Source organism: Mytilus galloprovincialis, chromosome 4 (assembly GCF_965363235.1).
Source record: "Mytilus galloprovincialis chromosome 4, xbMytGall1.hap1.1, whole genome shotgun sequence".
Classification (NCBI taxonomy): domain Eukaryota; kingdom Metazoa; phylum Mollusca; class Bivalvia; order Mytilida; family Mytilidae; genus Mytilus; species Mytilus galloprovincialis.
Window position 1 is genome coordinate 44468800 of NC_134841.1, and position 19544 is coordinate 44488343.

General features: G+C 31.6%; 1 protein-coding gene across 2 annotated transcripts in view; it reads left to right on the forward strand.

The window, feature by feature from the left end:
* LOC143072220 (chromodomain-helicase-DNA-binding protein 1-like) overlaps positions 1-19544 on the forward strand; it is a 44618-nt gene that overhangs the window by 18442 nt on the left and 6632 nt on the right. For both annotated transcript variants that reach the window (XM_076247062.1, XM_076247063.1), the window contains 22 exons: positions 59-284; positions 1065-1165; positions 1836-2023; positions 2565-2692; positions 4170-4386; positions 5314-5403; positions 5760-5950; positions 6576-6711; positions 6954-7006; positions 7314-7617; positions 8427-8498; positions 9158-9307; positions 9997-10145; positions 10727-10980; positions 11551-11669; positions 12478-12704; positions 14295-14461; positions 16101-16236; positions 16766-16916; positions 17980-18093; positions 18549-18818; positions 19135-19245. In XM_076247062.1, coding sequence (XP_076103177.1) covers positions 59-284; positions 1065-1165; positions 1836-2023; positions 2565-2692; positions 4170-4386; positions 5314-5403; positions 5760-5950; positions 6576-6711; positions 6954-7006; positions 7314-7617; positions 8427-8498; positions 9158-9307; positions 9997-10145; positions 10727-10980; positions 11551-11669; positions 12478-12704; positions 14295-14461; positions 16101-16236; positions 16766-16916; positions 17980-18093; positions 18549-18818; positions 19135-19245 — 3554 coding nt within the window. The remainder of the gene's footprint in view (positions 1-58; positions 285-1064; positions 1166-1835; positions 2024-2564; positions 2693-4169; positions 4387-5313; positions 5404-5759; positions 5951-6575; positions 6712-6953; positions 7007-7313; positions 7618-8426; positions 8499-9157; positions 9308-9996; positions 10146-10726; positions 10981-11550; positions 11670-12477; positions 12705-14294; positions 14462-16100; positions 16237-16765; positions 16917-17979; positions 18094-18548; positions 18819-19134; positions 19246-19544) is intronic.

Here is a 19544-nt window from a genome sequence, read left to right on the forward strand (position 1 = left end):
TCTCTAATTGGTATATATGCAATACAAAATTTTAATAATACAAATCATTTGTCCATAGCAACTGGAAGCAGAACCACCATATACAATGTATTGGAGAACGGTGATCCCAATGATGGCTGTGATCCTAGCATCAATGAAGTCGAACAGCAGTTTCTTATCAAATGGAAGAACTGGGCAAATATCCACAATACTTGGGAAACTTATGAAAATCTCAAAGAACAAAAAGTTAATGGATTGAAGAAATTAGAAAATTATCTGAAAAATTTAAATGAAATTAATGAATGGTAAGAAAAACTTCAAAATTTGTGTATGATTTGTGCTGTCTTAGAAGTATGACAATTTTGAAACTAAAATAATCATTTTGTCAATGAGAAAGAAGACATTATTGTTTCTAAAAGGAATGAAAAATTCCAAATGTTTTTGTTTACTTGAAATATGGAACAAAATAGGTTTAATAAATAAAGACACATATTTTCATTTCACAGTCTAAGGGAGATAATAAAGAATTAATTTTCCTCTATAAAAAATAATGTCATATATTTGTTTTACTGTCTTAATAGAATCTCCTAGTAATCTAACATAACTGAATTTCAGACTTTTGCATAAGCTTATAGATACTGGTCCGTAGCAAATATAGTTTCATTTCAATTGGGGAAGAATATCTCACATTGTCGAAAAGAATAGTTCTTATGTTACTACATTACAGACAAACCATATTTAGGCCACACAAAAAATATATTAGGTTCTTAGGCCCTGTCGCATCCTGATTTATTTTGTGTTTTCGAACAACTTAAAGAAGTTGTCTGTGTGCCTTACAAAAATGTAAAAGTCAGGTATTCTAATTGTTAATTAACATTGACTAAACATTAAAGAGTGGAATGAGATGACCTAAATTCTTGCCAAATCTCGCATACAAGGAAAGTTTTAATGTCATGGTGCATCATATTCAACTTTTCCTCAAAGACCTCCCTCCTTTATCTATATTTTAAAAAAGTAGCCTGAGAACCTAGGCATTTTTTGGTAAGCTTTTTTCATGTAAAAGAGTCTACTTTCCATTTTTCTAGGAAGAGACTAGCTTCTCCTGAGGATGTTGAATATTATGAACTACAGAAGGAAATGATGGAAGATTTATATGAACAATACATCAATGCAGAGAGAATTATAAGTAATAAAGTGTTAAACATATAGTCTTTTTGTCTGATAATCAAGATAGGTTTGAAAACATAATAAGGAAAAGAATACATGTTATAATAAACTGAATAAAATTAATAGGATATTAACCAAAATCTCAGAATTAACTAAATCAAGATAGATTTGAAAACACAAGGAAAAAAATACATATTTATGCAATAAACTGATTAAATTAATAGGATATTAATCAAGGTCCAGGAATTTACTAATACATATGAAATATTTTCTTACATGTAAAACTGTGGCAATTTTTTTCAATAAGTTACAAATATCTTAATCATCATACTATATTTGCCGAGATACAAGGGTTACATTTTTGCATCTGAACCATCAGCAATACAGTCAAGGTTTTAGGTATGAAGGACACACTTATTGTTGATGAACACATTTAACACATGGACGAAAAAGTAATGCTTTGAGATATAGAAAAATATCAACCAGCTGAATATTTACATTTGCTGTATGTAATGGACTTTAATTGAAATTGTTCATTTATCTTATCATGTTAGTCCTTTGAATCTAATTAATAAAGATATTTTAATGTATGGCATGCTTAAATATATCTAATCTATGTGTATAGTGACTTCGAAAGTTCATATTGATGTTTAACATGCATGTGTGAAGTATAAATTTGCCTATTGTAGCTCATTCCAATCAGAAAATGGCCAATGAGAACAATGGGTACCCTGATTATTTTGTGAAATGGCAGGGGTTACCATACTCAGACTGTACATGGGAGGATGGTGAACTCTTGGCTCGGAGATTTCAATCCATTATTGATGAGTATCATGCCAGAAACAAGTCTCAGAAAACTCCATCAAAGTTAACCAAAGTAAGTTCTGTCATCATGTTCATACAGATATAGTCAACCGTGAATACATTTATTTTGGTATATTTAGGAAAACTCATGTCATGGATTTGCTAGTCTGTATACAGCAAAATGGTATATATTCTATATATGTTGAAAGATAAAAAAGATTATTTACAGATGCATGCAGATCAGTATTTTGCTTGATGTCTTAATTTTTTTAAGAGTAAGAAGTTGTTATAAATAGTTTGTAGCCATGGGCAAAATCTGTTTGCTTATCAGATTAAATGTCATGCTTTGCCTGTTGTTAAATACTGTGAGAAAAAAAAGCAAGTCAAACACAAGCGTAGCCAGGGGATTGTACAAAACCCTGATTTGAAAACAAGCACTATTAAAGTCGATGTTCTGTTTGAATTGTAACTGTTAAAGTTAAGTATTGTTGTATCCCACCCCCTCTTGGAAATTCCTGGCTTCAGTCCTGGTAAAAAACTTTAGGAGCAGATTGAAAGAAACTTTTAGAGAATAGTAAACTAGACTTATATATTGCATGTTTTTGTTGTTGTAGTGTTTAAAGTACAGACCAAAGTATCAGCCATTTAAAGATCAGCCATCATGTATAGGTGGAGTGGATAATTTAGATTTACGAGATTATCAGTTGGAAGGAGTTAATTGGTTGATGCATGCTTGGTCAAAGTAAGTTTAGACAAAACTAAACTATATACTGGGTGTAGAGGTAACTAGTGTAAAATTAACTGGTGTATCAGTATAGTGAAAATTGTTGCTATGTTCCAAAATTGTCACTGAAATTGATTCAATTTGGGTGGTAGCATTTTTCCTAGAGTTTTGTAAGAATTATAAGTAATATTGAAATTTTTATTTATGGGTAGTCTTGGTCTTAAAAAAGTGCCTCCCATGTTACCCGCAATTTAGTTCTGGAATAGCCCTATGTAATCTGTTAACCACTCCTGTGTCTATCATTTAGTGTTTAAATTCTTCTACTGTTGTCTGCTCTTTAGTAGGGTTGTTGTCTCTTTGACATATTCCCAAATTCCATTCTCAATTTTATTCCATTTAGACAATATGACTGAATGAGAGATGTGGGTCATTCCATCATTGAAACAGCAACCCACCAACACTAATGACATTTCATACATTTTAGTGTGATGTACTTTGAGTCGGTGTAAATTTGAATTTAACCAAACTACATTCATACCTTAAACTAGGCAGATGGTATCTTTCTGGTGATTGATCCTACCATTTCCTTTAGAAGGGCTTTATTTGTACTTTTAAAATAAATTGTCCAACCTTTAAGCTGTAGTTCATTAAAAAAAATGACCTTTAAGTTACCTTTTATTTCATTCATTGTCATTGAGGTTCTACCTGGAAAAGTGATGATAATATTGAATTTGATTGAAAATTTGTTGCTAAAAAAGATTTTTATGCCCCACCTACGATAGTAGAGGGGCATTATGTTTTCTGGTCTGTGCCTCCGTTCGTCCGTCCGTTTGTCCGTCTGTGCGTCCGTTCGCTTCAGGTTAAAGTTTTTGGTCAAGGTAGTTTTTGAAGAAGTTGAAGTTCAATCAACTTGAAACTTAGTACACATGTTCCCCATGATATGATCTTTCTAAATTTAATGCCAAAATATAGTTTTGACCCCAATTTCATGGTCCACTGAACATAAAAAATGATAGTGCGAAGTTCAGGTTAAAGTTTTTGGTCAAGGTAGTTTTTGATGAAGTTAAAGTTACATCAACTTGAAACTTAGTACACATGTTCCCTATGATATGATCTTTCTAATTTCAGTTCCAAATTAAAGTTTTGACCCCAATTTCCGAGTACTATGGACACATTCTTGTTTTAAATCCTTACAAAGAAATACATTCTGATAGAAATCATGTAAATATAGGCCTATGAACTCTGTGCCATGAAGTTTTGTCAAGTGATTGGTTTTTAGGAACCAAAACGTTTGTAAGTGTGTTCCATCATCGTGATCACAATTGCCAAAATTGTTCAACTAAGTTTTATTTTTTTACTTTTCTGTTTATTTCAAAATTGATTTAATGTAAGTGGGTGAAATAATTTCTAATTTGTTCTTTGAAATATATGTGAAAACTAGACAACAAAGTGTTTGACTGTAATTGAAAATCTTGAAAATTTTTTTTATTTTCAGGTATAATTCTTCCATATTAGCAGATGAAATGGGACTAGGAAAAACTATTCAGACCATATCATTTCTACAGATAATGTATACTTATTATCAGTTGTATGGACCTTTCTTAGTAGTTGTACCTTTGTCTACATTAGTGGCATGGCAGAGAGAGTTCAAAATTTGGGGACCAGAGATGAATGTGGTCACTTACCTTGGGGATATTTCTAGTCGTAATATGGTAAGTTGACTGCTCCTGAAGTTTTTATTAATGAACTGCATTATTTATTAATGAAAAAGCTGATGTGAATATAAAAGTAAGAAGATGTTGTAAGATTGCAAATGAGACACCTCTCCCCCAGAGACAAATGAGGTAGAAGTTAGCAACTAAAGGTCACAGAATGACCTTCAACAATGAGCAAAACCCATGTGACTTAGCAAACTTTTTAAAGGACCAAAATTGACAAAATGTAAACCGATTCAGAAAAATTTAATGTCTGATTTATGTACCGAACTATATACTAAAAACAACGACATCCACTGAGTTTAGGCTCCAGATTTGAGACAGGCACATACAGAATCTGGCATGGTAAATAAGTATGTATAGTAAATGCCCATCCCTCCACTAAACCTTGGACAGTGGTTCAATAGAACAATATAGAAACAAATTGCTCGAAACAATTTTACAAAAACAAATATGATAATTAACAACAAACGACAGGCAATTAAAACATGCTCTTGACTTCTGGACAGACACATGTAGAATGTGGCATGGTTAAAATTTTATCTTCACAATAACTCACATGGCATTATTTATTTATTGTTTAAACTTCTATATAAAAAAATCTGCAATGATATTATCTACTTTGATGCAGCTGTTCATTTGTTAAAAGTATATAATGATGAGTTATATATCAAGTTTGCATTTGTATGGTTTCTTATTCACATATTTAAATCGCTTGGACTTAAAAATGATTAGCTGATATTTGGTTCATGATTGTGTATTTGGAGTTACATGTTTTATAACAGATTACCCACAATTGGCACAAAATAAATGGCCCTTCCATCATTCTACAGACATGGGCATTCTAATCCAGACTCTACGTTTAGTCCAAAAAAGATTCAATTTAGATGGAATTCATAGAATATTCATTGTTTTCCCTTTCAGATAAGAGAGTACGAATGGCAGCATGGTGGAAATAAAAGGTTAAAGTTCAATGTTATCCTTACAACATATGAAATCTTACTGAAAGACAAGGTATGGATAAAATTATTTGAATAAGTTCATTTATTCTGGGAACAGTATGTCTAACGTGAAATGAAGCTGATAGGCTTTTTAGTATAAAATTGATAAAATCTTGAACTTTGCTAGACTTTGTGAGATTTATGGATTTTGGAAGAGTCTTGACTAAAAAACTATCAGAACTGCTCAATAAATTAACCACATAATTCTTATTGTAAATAAATACAAGTTTTATCATTAAGAAGATATATTTTGTCATATAAAGTGACTAAAATAAGGATGGGCTGCTTTGATGATTTCTGTATTTTTTTTCAGTCATTTTTAAGAGGGATTTCATGGGCTGCATTGATGATGTCTTTTTGTTATTTCAGTCATTTTTAGGAGGGGTTTCATGGGCTGCATTGATGGTAGATGAAGCCCACAGACTGAAGAATGATGATTCACTTCTTTATAAATCTTTGTTTGAATTTAACACAAACCACCGACTTCTCATCACTGGTACTCCTTTACAGAATTCTCTGAAAGAGCTTTGGGCTCTTCTCCATTTCATTATGCCTCAAAAGTAAGTACAGGTTATTTACCATAGTTATGGTTAATGATAATAAAATTGAGAATGGAAATAAGGAATATGTCAAAGAGACAACAACCCGACGGAAGAGCAGACGACAGCCGAAGACCACCAATGGGTCTTCAACACTGAGAAAATCCTGAACCCGGGGGCCGGGGTTGGTCCTCAGCTGGACCCTTAAAGAAATTGTGTACTAGGTCAGTGAAAATGGATGTCACACTAAACTCCAAAACATATAAAAAGAACGAAAAATCAAAAAACATACAAGACTAACAAAGGCGGGGAAGCTTGATAAATCATAAAAAAGTGAAGAAACATATCAATTTGTCGTATTTGAGGTTAGTTAACTATATTTACAGTGATGAACTTTAAAGAGCACTTGGACTCTGATGTACTTTTCTTTTTCCATCTAAATAGTTCTCTTTTGATAACAGGAAGAATGAATCTTGATGAATACTTAAATTCTTGGTTAACCTTTACTAACAAAATTAGAACCTCCGGAACAAAACTGAATCACCAGTATATCTCTTGCAGTCAGTGTAAATAAGATTAATCACATTGTAAATACTTTATCTAAAATACTGCAACTGTTCAGAATAAAGTACCTTATTTCTTGCAGATTTGATAATTGGCCAGATTTTGAAGAGAAATATTCATCGCAAGAAAAAATGGGATTTGCAGGACTTCACAAACAACTAGAACCGTACCTGTTACGGAGAGTCAAGAAAGATGTTGAGAAATCTCTCCCTTCAAAGGTATATAAAAGATTATTTGCTAAGGTATTGTCCAAAGTACTTTAATGTTGAAAGTGAAAGTAGGAACTCACATGTGTTTCATCTGACTATTTTCCAATTTATCGTCAAAATTTTTTGTCATTCATATTCATGGGAATTTTTTTTAGGTTAGGCATAAATTGTAATAAAGACCACATAAAATGAAATCCTTAATAAATAAAGCAGAAATGGATATTGAAGTTTTTCATTGTATTTCATTTCAGACGGAACAAATTCTTCGTGTAGAAATGTCTTCTTTACAGAAACAGTATTACAAGTGAGTGTAACAAAAGCTTTAAATAGAGATAGAAATAAACAGTATTCTCATTTATTTAGAAAAAAAACATGAAAAAAATAAAGTTAATAGCACAACAAAATTGAAATATGTCAAAGTAAAAAGTTGCATACAAGATTTAAAAAAAATAAAAAAACTATCCATAAAGATATCCAGTTACTAACAATGAAGAAGGGAATTTCTGCGTTTTTATCTTTAAAGTTAATTTGTTTTAGATTGAACATTGATAAACAAATATCTGAGACCCCTATTGCTTTAAAAAGTAATGAACATTAATTTTCTGTTTCAGATGGATTTTAACAAAAAACTATAAAGCACTTAGTAAAGGACTGAAAGGAAATGCGTCTAGTTTTGTAAATATCATAATGGAACTTAAAAAATGTTGTAATCACACATCACTGACGCGACCACCTGAAGATGATAGCATGGACAAACTCACAGCGGTAATAAAAGGAAGTGGGAAATTAATTCTGTTAGACAAATTATTGACACGTCTGAAAGAGACAGGACATAGAGTGCTAATATTTTCTCAGATGGTTAGGATGTTGGATATTCTTAGTGATTATTTACAATTGAAACGTTACGCTTTCCAGGTATGTTATTAGATGTTCTATGCTTTCTATGTATATTGTAAGACATTCTAAGCTTTCGATGTATAATGCTAGAAATTCTAAGCTTTCCTGGTTGTAAAAGTAAAATCACAAAAATACTGATCTGCGATGAAAATTCAAAAAGGAAAGTCCTTAATCAAATGGCAACATCAAAAGCTCAAATACATTAAATGAATGGATAACAACTGTGATATTCTGACTTGGTACAGGCATATTTTTCTGTGGAAAGTGGTGGATTAAACCTGGTTTTAATGCAAGCTAAACCTCTCACTTGTATGACAGTCACACCAAATTCCATTATATTGACAACAATGAGTGAACAAAACAAACAGACATTATAGGTAAAAATATCAAAAATAGGGGTAAGATATTCTAATTGATATCAAGTTGTAATGTTAGATTTGGGATATTATGAACGATGTTTGATAAATAAGGATGATAGTATGGAAGGGGGAGGGCTGTGAAATATTGTCTTACATTTATATAAAGGAGAGTACACAAAGAATCTTATCTGATGTCCTATTGGAAAGAGGTCTTCTTAAAAAAATGCTGATAATATCCTTATAAAGCTACCATTAAAAGTTTTTCCAAAACTCTGGTGTAAGAACACCTTTATAGATCAGGCAAAATGTCCATGTTTTCAAAGGTTTGTTATATTTCAAAATGAAATAGGACAGTAGATTAATTGTAGAGTTTCCAATTCAAAAATTCTCTAATAAATATACGATTACACATAGGTTGTTTTAACATAAGTCAGCATGTATAAGAGCAAGTATTATTATTTGTTTTAGAGGTTGGATGGAGGGATCAGAAGTGACATAAGAAAACAGGCTCTGGACCACTTTAATGCTGAGGGATCATCGGTAAGACTGTTGAAATCTTCCACCAAGCACAGTAGAACTTCTATTTCATGATATACCATGAGATTATGTTCTAGTTACTAATTTTCATTTTCAATGTTTATTATTTTAAGACTTCAGATGTTAAATATGTATAAATGATTCTGAGGAAGAAATAAGACACAACTGCACATAGCATATCATTGAAGTTCTTTTCTCCCAAGAAAAAAATACTCTCTTAATAGACAAGGATTGCATTACCTAGCACATCAAGCAAGTTAGTTTTAGGTTAAATGTTACAGGGTTAAGTAGCCAAAATTATGAAATTTTTTGTTGTTTTTTTGCTGATAGTTTTGTTGCCATGGTTACTAAAGTATATACAGGAGTTTAATTGACTGATCTTAAATTGTTCTGCTCAGTGTGTTCCAAACTGTTTTAGGGTTTGTCTGACTGAAAAAAAAAAGAAATTTGAACTTTGGTACCATATATTCCACCAAAAAAAACATAATTCCGTATGACTGAATGACTTTTTGTCTGACATTTTGTCGATCAGACAGTTTGGGATATACTGTCTACTGTTGATGATTCCCAATGATAAGTGCACATTAAATTCTGAATATATTCATTGATTTAAAAAATATACACAGGATTTATTTATTAATGAAAGAATTGAATATTTAAAGGATTTTTGTTTCCTGTTGTCAACAAGAGCTGGTGGTCTTGGTGTAAATTTGGCTACTGCTGATACTGTGATAATATTTGATAGTGATTGGAACCCACAGAATGATCTTCAAGCTCAAGCTAGAGCTCATCGTATAGGACAGAAAAAACAGGTATGAATTATGAATATATTACAAATTGATTAGATGGGATGTCAGGGTAGTTGCTCTTGAGACAAAATAAAAAGTAAATTGCAGAAAATGTAAACAGAAAAATCTTATTAAGTTTGTATGGAAAAATCCTAATGTTTAAGGACAAAACTGCACTATCAAGAATCCTTTAAAAAAAATCACTGCATTTTTTTTAACAAAGAAAAACTATCACTTTTGACAGATGTTTTAAGTGACTTGTCTGATGTTGGGTACTCTTTAATGAAGATTATTTGTAAATATGTCTCTAGAAAACACAATTTGAAAAGAAACAATATGAATAGATACTGCTAATATACTAGCTTAAAACATTTCAATTAATGCAGTGTTAAAGTTCTTTTTAGTGATGTCATATAAACAAAACTAATGGAAAATGCATGTTGGGACCATGCTTTTAGAATTATGGAAATTGCTAATTTGCATTTTAAAGTAATCACACAAAACTGACATTTTATGTTGATTCAGATCACAAACATCCCTTCAACTTTGGCACATCAAAAGACCAAAAAAATTGTTTCATCAGATATCTGTTGGTTTTTTTTATTGACTTATAAAAGAATGTCTAGTTCATAAATTTATGTTCATACTCTTTATTCTGGTAAATGAGCATGCATCAAAATCAGTAATTTGAATTTCAAATATTTTGTATTTAGGTTAGTGTATATAGGTTAGTGACAAAGAACAGTGTAGAAGAAGATATTGTTGAGAGAGCTAAACGTAAAATGGTGCTAGATCATCTGATCATCCAGAGAATGGACACTACTGGTAGGACTGTGCTGAACAAAAACCAGGTCCCATCCAGGTATAGTCACTTGCTATATTACAGCTAATTAAATGTCCAAGGGCAATTTCATTTGAATTTGGCCAGGGATCGATTCTTTGTTTTTCTTCAGGTCCCATCCAGGTATACTCACTTGATATTTTATAGGATGATATCCAAGTGTTATTTTATTTTGAATTTGGCTGGAGATTGTTTGGTTTTTCTTCAGCCCCCACCAGCAGAAAAATAGTTAGTGTCTTTTCAGACAAAAAGATGGTAATAGTATTAACCACAAACAACATATTAAATCCCTTGTATGCAAATGAGACTGCAATTCAATGCCATAAATAACTTTAGAAATTCACTCTTTTTATATTTAAGGAAAATAGATTGGTTTTAAACTAGTATTTTCTTGGGCCCTTTATAGCTTTCTATTTGGTGTGAGCCAAGTCTCCATTGGCACTCATACCACATCTTATATTTATTGAATAACACTCACTAATTCTATTAAAAGATCATCAGTATTTTGTAGAGTATAAATGAAAAGAAAACTAATCATGCAATGAAGATTACTTATTAAAAATTGTAAACTATGAATAAAGTTTGTATCATTGTTGTTACAGTACTGCAACGCCCTTCAAAAAAGAAGAATTGGCAGCTATATTGAAGTTTGGTGCTGAAGAATTGTTCAAGGAAGACGAGGAAAATGAAGAGGAACCTCAGGTGGACATTGATGACATCCTTAATCGTGCTGAAACAAGGGAATCGGAACAACCTATGTTGGGGGATGAACTACTTTCTCAGTTTAAAGTGGTCAGTTTTGATAATCTGGAAGAAGATGACCCACCACCCAGTGTACAGGTAGAGGAAGATACAGGTAAGAGTGTCTGTTTTGAAAAAATAAATAAAATATAATTACATATTGAAAGGATATGGGGCTTTGATGTGATAGAAAAAGAAAAAAACAACAAATACAATATAATATGTCAAGCTCTAAATTGTCCAAAGTGCATTGGAAGAGTGATAAATAGATTTATTAATGATTCTATGATAATCAACATCAAATTCCTGAATAGGCAGAAACAACATTAAGATAAAAAAAAAAGATAAATAATGACTAGGTTCCTGAATAGGGACAGCTTAAACTGTGTGACCATGTTCCTGACTAGGGACAGTCACACATGTGTGACTAGGATCCTGACTAGGGACAGTCACACATGTGTGACTATGATCCTGACTAGGGACAGTCACACATGTGTGACTAGGATCCTGACTAGGTACAGGCAAACATATGTGACTTGGATCTTGACTAGGGACAGGCAAACATGTGCATGTCCATTTTTAGAAACAAAACACTCAATATATAAATTCTATGTAATTTACAGGTATAAATACTAGTTTAGATGAGATACTGAAAACCTAATCTTTTTGTGTTCTTGTCTTGTAGGTAAAGAGTGGGACTCAATTATTCCTGAAAATGACAGAAGAAAAATTGAAGAAGAAGAAGAGCAGAAAAAACTTCTGGAATTAAACTTGCCTCCTAGAAGCAGGAAATCTGTTAAACAGGTAATTTTATACCTGGATTAGTAGGTACTGAAAGTCCTTCGTACAATTTCATGAATTGAATTTTAGGATCTATTAATAGTGTGTCTTTTCTATGTAGTGTAGAATTGAAAAATTAGTAGTCATAACAAGATTGCCTGAAAGTAGGAATCTGATGAATAGCCAATCCTCCATTCAATGCATATACAATATAAAAATGAATTGCAATTGAAATCATTGATGTGTGTACCAATATTTTTCTTCCAAGCTGTCAATTCTTGTTATCTCAATTTAAAAGAAAAACATTTGAGGAAACCATAATTGTTCAGATGAAACTTTGAGATGACGTTATGTGAACCAAATTGTTTTAACTGATGGAACATTAATTTAATTGCCTTACAAATGTTTCAAAGTGCATGTAAAATTGGATTCAAGAAATAAGTTAACACTTGTACGAGGTTGAATGTCAACGAACGTAATGTACACTTTCTCTTTGACAAGTGAAACAACACATTGAATATTAAAATATTATAAGTAAATAATGATTTGAAAAAAAGAGTGAAATTTGGCAATGTATCACAACATATTTACAATTTAAATCCAATGTTCTTGCAAGGGGTCAATGTAGTTATGATTTTATTTAAAGCTATATTAAAAGATCTCTTACCTGTTGAAGTAATAATTGTTGGGATTGAAGCTGTATGTTCCAGATGGATTTTAATGACTAACAAATTGAATTTATCCTTTATGAATTTTTTATTTAATTGGCAAGTGCAAGATAATTGGTTAACAAATATATTGTTTCATGAGTTAAAAATTAAAAGTTATATAGCTTCAGGTGGATTATGATTCTGATGAGAAGAAAAAGAAGAAGAAGAAAAAGGATGACGATGATGAAGATGAAGATGATGAAAGTGAGGATGAGGAGGAGGATGAAGACGAACCAAAGAAACGTGGACGACCTCCAGGTGGCAGTAAGGGGAAAATCAGAGGGTTCACTGATGCTGAAATTAGGAGATTTATCAAAAGTTTTAAAAAGTTTGGCAGACCTTTGACTAGGTAATTTGCATTTATGATTTAGATCCTACAGAATGGCAAAAAGCTTTAAAGTATAGCCCAGTAAATAGTAAATTATCAATTTGATTGTATATTTGCAGTAGTGACTTGTGCTTTGCATGAGAAAAGTGTTTTCTTTGAAGTCCAATTCGTCTCTCATATTTGAATTGGGATAATTTCAGTTCAAATTGTCACAAAATTACTATTTCTACATCCATATTAGAATTTCAGGAACCTGTAATCCAGTGTTTGAGGTTTATTGCTATTTGCCTTATTAGTTTTTCTTTTCTTGTTTAAGTATAAATCAGTCTGTTTGTTTTCTCTTTGAATTGTTTCACATCTCATTGTTGAATCTGTATGGTATCCTCAGCATTATCCTGTAGTTTCACATCACTGTCCTTGGTGTATATTCATGTTATGTTCCAAAATGTTACATCTCCTATTATTCAAATTTGAAATAGTGAAATATATTATATTCACATAAACAGACGATAGTAGTAAATTTTTTAAGTGATCTTATTGATGCCAGTAAAAGTATAAATAATGTAAAATTGAATACATAAACATCTAACTATGTAACAGAATATATATCTAAATATCATATAAAATCTCAAAATGAAAGCTTAGGCCAGAATTTTTTAATTTGTTGGTTTACGGATCCGCCGATCCAGAATAAAAATAAAATTCACTTTTCATGCTTTTTATTCCCGTCGACCCTAACAAATGCATTATCCCTGAAAAAATAATTAAAATATTCTTTTTTTTTCATGAAATGAAATGCATTTATCGCTATCAAAATTGATAACACTTTCTGTTGTGAAAAAACAAAACTTCCAGTTTATGTTTCTAAAAATAATGAAATCAATTATAACTGACCTTGAAATGTCGTTTGCGCAAATAATTTTGCGAAACGAAACCTGTGTTTAAAACCAATTACACAATAAGTTTGTTTTCCCTATTTGTCATCAATCCATAAGATGCATCATCTGATAGAAATAGACTTGTCCAAATGTGGACAGGTGGAAGACGTCAAGTTAAAGTACTGAATATTAAATAATCATTTGGAATTTTCTTGTTTCATAGATAATAAAAAAATATCGTCCATTTCGATAAAAAACGGGAATGCATGACAACAGATTAACCTGATATTCTCGTTTTTCCAGTGGACGAGTCTATTACGTTTGTTGACACATGTGTTGAAACTTATTTTCGTACGACGTTTTTACATTTTTTTTTCTTTATTAGTTTTCGTGCTTGAAGATCATAATTCACCAAGTTTTCTGGAATTGATTAAGAGCTACGAGAATGATTTGTGTTTCATGTCCGTGCACCCCCTGTTGTTTACGGGAAATTATTAGAATATTGTTATGCAATGTTTATAACAGCTGATTTCATTGAATTAAAAATCTAAGAAATGATGACAAAATAGGATAACAAACAAATTGTTAGAAAGGTAAAATGTATATTTATTTTGCATATTTTTCTGTCTTGCAAGATATTTTTTTTTATTTTTTTCCCGACCGACCCGACTTTTTCATGGGTAAAATCCGTAAACCAACAAATTAAAAAACCCTGGCCTTATTGACATTGCAGACTTGATGCTATAGCCTGTGATGCAGAATTACAAGAAAAATCTGAGGGAGATCTGAAAAAGTTGGCCCAGATATTAATGTCTGGTTGTGAACAAAGTCTGGACGAACACAACCACAATAAAGTTAAACAGGACGAAGAGGCTAGTGTTGATGGACTGAATACTCCAGGTATTATTATCTTCATGTTTTTAAAGGATGTATTTGGCAAAGTATTTTAAATGTAAAAACAGGTGACATCTGTTCTGCTTCAGGTTAAAGTTTTTGGTCAAGGTTATTTTGGATAAAACCAAAGTCCAATCAACTTGATACTGTGTACACTTGTATTCCCTGATATTGAACTTTCTACTTTTAATGCCAAAATGAGAGTTTTGACACCAATTTCATGTTCCACTGAACATAGAAAATAAAGGTCAAGTGGGGCATTAATGTACAGTGAAACCTGGGTAAACCGAACCCTGATAAAACCGAATTTCAGTTTAAACCGAACAATTTTCAAAGTCCCACAAAATTTCCCTATCAATTAACGTTAATCTAACCTGAAAAAACCGAACCCTGTCAACACCAAATTCCGAATGCTTTTTGAAGACTCGTTAGTAAATTTGTATCTAAAAATTACCTGTCAAAATCGATCAATACCAATCAAAACAATAAAATATAATTAATTATTTGCATGATTTAATTAAACAAACACAGGATGGCAGAGTATCCCCGAAGGTATTTGAGGTTTAATGAATTTGTGAGTTGTTATTACAAACTAATTAGCATGTATAAAATGATTTTTTTGTAAAGAAACGTTAAACTGGTCAGCTACCCCAATCGCCGATAATGACAAGAAAGGAACTTTCCCTCAGATCAATTAAATGCACCTTACTCAAATAATTACGGCCACAAAATCGAAACTGCCATTCTGTAGCTAAACTGTTTAATTAAATAATAGTTTTAAAGCCTTTCACCGGATTAAGAAGTCGTGCAACACAACAAGGTCAATGGGTTTCGATTGCTGGATTCCCATTAGAGGCCCTATATATTTGATTCGAATGCTCCCGAAGACTTCCGTTAGCTATTTATAAGCAAACGATAAAGTCCGAGAATAAACTGCACCCCTGCTGTTGTTTCACTGTTATCGTGTGCCGAAGTATCAATCAGCGGGTGACCAGTTTAGTCCGAGAACTCGTGTGTACAATGACATTCCCGATTCAACTACGGAATCGTCATATGACAGTGACTGTGAATCTGAATTGGTCAGTGAATTAACGGATGAGAAAATAATTATAAAAAGCAAAATCGGTCCACGTTGGACATCTCCCAACGACGAGCGTGATTGACGGAGTGGCGTTTGATTTATAAACAAAAATGTAGCAAAACGTCTATCTTTATCTTCTTTTATATTTACATTTACATCTAAATCAACACAAAAATAAACTGTTGGCTGTTGTGTCACCTATTATTCCTGCCAAAATTATTTTGGTGTCGACTTCCGTCTACCTCTACAATCCGAACACCTGTGAAAACCGAACAAAACGCAAAGTCCCGTGGGTGTTCGGTTTGGACAGGTTTCACTGTATTATCGACACACTCTTGTTAACTTTAAAATGAAAAAGCCAAATACCTGTCAAAACTATGTATTAATCTCAAATGTAGTAATCATATTTTCAAATAATTTACATTGTGTGTGTTGTTTATGTCCAGAAAGAACATAGCAAATATTAGATATTCATAAGATAAATTATGTGTAATATTAAAATATGTTATATAAGTCTCCTTTGATTTCAATTTGAAGATTATTCTATATATATTTTATGAATAGCCAAGAAGAAAAGAGAAAAAGGACCATCATTTAATATATCTGGAGTTGTGGTGGCTGTACAACCTGTCATGAAAGCAATGCAAGAAATGGAACAATTAGATGATCTCATACCTAAAAATAGAGAAGAAAAGAAAAGGTAATAGAACTCGAGTCTTGACCTAAAATGATTTTAAATTGCCTACGAAAAATTTTGTAAGATTTTCGAAAATGACTTTTTAATCTATATGTTATAAAATTATTAAAAAAAAAGATGAGGTTAGTGGGTCAAACTTTTATGGCATTATATAGATAAAACTATAGAGGATTCCAAATATCTTACAAAAAGTCCAACCACAAAAAGTCCAACAAAAAGTAGTGAACATCCTATTAAAATAAGATGGAAAGAGGAAGTGAATCTATGTTATTCATTTACACTGAATGAACCAAAATGAATAATTGTATTGAAAATCGAGATAGAAAAAAAAATAGAGTCTTGCATTCCAGTTATTGGGATGTGTTTGTTAAATGACCTGGAAAATTCAGTATAAACAAATAACTTATCTTGAACACAAGCACTTGACATGTGTAGAATAAACAAATGTGTGTAAAATGAAGATATGCTCTTTGAGAACAAATTTATCTAGATTCTAGTCTAATGGTGTTGTTTGTAATTTTCTGTATAACAGGTTTAAGATAGATACCCATGTAAAAGTTTGTCATTGGGATTGTGAATGGAGTGAAGAAGATGACTGTAGCTTGCTGAAAGGAGTATATGAATATGGTATGGGAAACTGGGAAGCCATCAAAATGGATCCTGATTTCAACCTACATGACAAGGTAGGGTTCTCATACTGAAATATGACTGGCTACATTATGCTGTAAGTCAATGTTGTTTTACCTGACGGTTAGCATTAATCTGCCTGACAGTTAGCATGAAAGCAGCTTTGATCTGTCTGACCATTAGAACTGAAGTAGCATGAGTTTACCTGACTGATGGCATTAAAGTAGTACATTTGTTTTGAATTAAGGTGGCTCGGGCCTATTCGAAGTTTCTATCAGAAGTGCCGTATTTTTTGTTATTTTATTCTTTACAGAAAGTGAATCAAATTGGTCGAAATAAATAGGGGGTCACGGACCATTTAAGCTCAGAATTTTACTTTTAAAGAAGTATGTAAAAGGAACCATTTTTCAATGAAATGATAGGGAAAATAGAGGTGTTGACATATTTTTATCAAAATATAAAAAAAACGTTCTATGACACTTGCTCCAAAACTGGAATATAAAAAGCTCAAATATAGCTTCAAAGAATGAGAAAATAAAAAAAAAGGTCACCGATAAGGAAAAAAAAATATTTTGCCCTAAAACCCAAATTTGGGCGGGAAAGAGGTGAAAGTGGGTGAAATGTCATTTTGACCATTTAACAAATACAGATAATAACGAAAATATTCTATTAATCACATAACTGCAATGATTTAACATTTCTAATCAATCAAAATTTAAAAAAAAAATGTATTGAATTTACGACAAATACTTTTGTAATTCATGCGTGAAATTATGCGCAGTCGAATACTCCCGAGCCACCTTAAATGACATTTAGGGTTGACCATATAGTCATCATTGAAGCAGTATTGGTTGACCTGATAGTCATCATTAAAGCAAGCAGCATTTGTTGATGTGACAGCTAGACCTTTAATGCAGGTCAAAATTACAGGATAGTGCTATATAATTTAAATTTAGGATTGCTTTGTGGTGTTTGAGGGCTATTCACCACTTTTAAGATAAATAAAGGCTGATTTTGCATAGCAGTTGTACCATTGAAATATTTTCTCTAAATATTACTTCTATCCACTAGAAATAATATTTGCTGAATAATGATGTTGGTAAATTTCTTGTATTTCAGATTTTGCCAGGTGGTAAGAATGAGAAGCCACAAGCCAAACATTTACATACTCGTGTGGAATACTTACTCAAGATGCTGAGTAAGAAATCAGAAGCTGACAAACCTGCTCCTGTGGTAAGATTTTCTTTGAATAAAATTTCTAGGGAAAATTACATGACAAGTTTCCTTAATGTGTCTGTTAATGGGTTGTATGAACTATGAAGAATGTAATCCAAATGATATACCAAAGAATTGTTATCAATTGCTTTTACTTTTAAATAGCAAAAATCATTACAAATTTCTATAAAGAATTGAAAAAGAAATTTCTTATTTGAAAAAAAAAGAATGATTCCTCTATACAAGAAAATAGGTGAAAATATGTTACATGTCAAATTTATTGAAAACATCATAATTGTACTTGTTTCTAAATTTAAACGCTGTTAAAAGAATGTGAATCTCAGTTTTTGGCCTTTGTGATCTCTGCAACTTTTCAACAGAATAGTTTAATTTTCAAAAGTTTTGCTAATTCCATCATGACATATTTATCTAAAGTATTAGTTTTAAAAAACACATGTTATTATTGAATACAGGTTAAGAATAATTCTGAAGCAAAACCAAGAAAGAAAAGAAAGCCAAAATCAAAAGCAGAAGTTATTGAAAAAGAGTCCTCTGACTCAGACAATAGTGCTAAAGTAAAGTCTAGTGCTAGAGATGACAGTACTATGGATAGTTTCCCAGAAAATCACAAGAAAAAGAAGGAAAAACATGAAAAAGTAGAACCAAAAGAACACCCAATGGAAGTGGAAACAAAAGTGAAAAGCAAATCTGGAGAAAAACCAAAGAAAGAAAAGAAGAAAAAGGTTTGTAATGTATAAAACAATATTGACAAGTATAGCACGTTGTACATTTAATTGCTTATTCAAATGGTAAAAATGCAATCATGCATTCAAATTGAAAATAAGTAAAGGTGACTCTATAAAGTGTTTTGTTTCTTCGAATTAGTTTGTAGTCGTTAAAGATGAAAATTTTTAGATAATTCAAGCCCATTCCAGTCACATTGTTAAAAAATAATGATAAATCTATGCATTTCTGAATGCACATTGTTCTGTTTTTCTGGAAAGAAGCTTTGTATTCGACAAAAATGATTGTAACAATATATTTATTTTAACTTTACAGAAGAAACCTAAGAAGGAAGATGGTCCAATGCATTTTACTGCCAACACAACTCCTGTGGCTGTGGCTTCTGAAGATTTCGATGTTGAACTTCCTGATGAAGTGTTTAGAAAGGTTGGTTCATCATGTAATTCATGAGCATGTTGCATTTGTTATTTGTGTTAAATAGACCTATGAAATGGTAAAAAGAAGATCGTAGATGAAGAGAAGCACTATGGAGTATTAAAGGGGTTTATTGAACAACTGATGAAACATGCAAAATTTATTCGGACATATATCTTATAAAAAGAATGTTAGAATTATACAGATTTTTATAATTTGAAGTTTAAGACAAAAGATATAGGACAACATAATAGGTTAAATTTTCTGCAGATTTTTATTTGTTCTCAATTTTCTTTTCTGGTTGGTAAAAA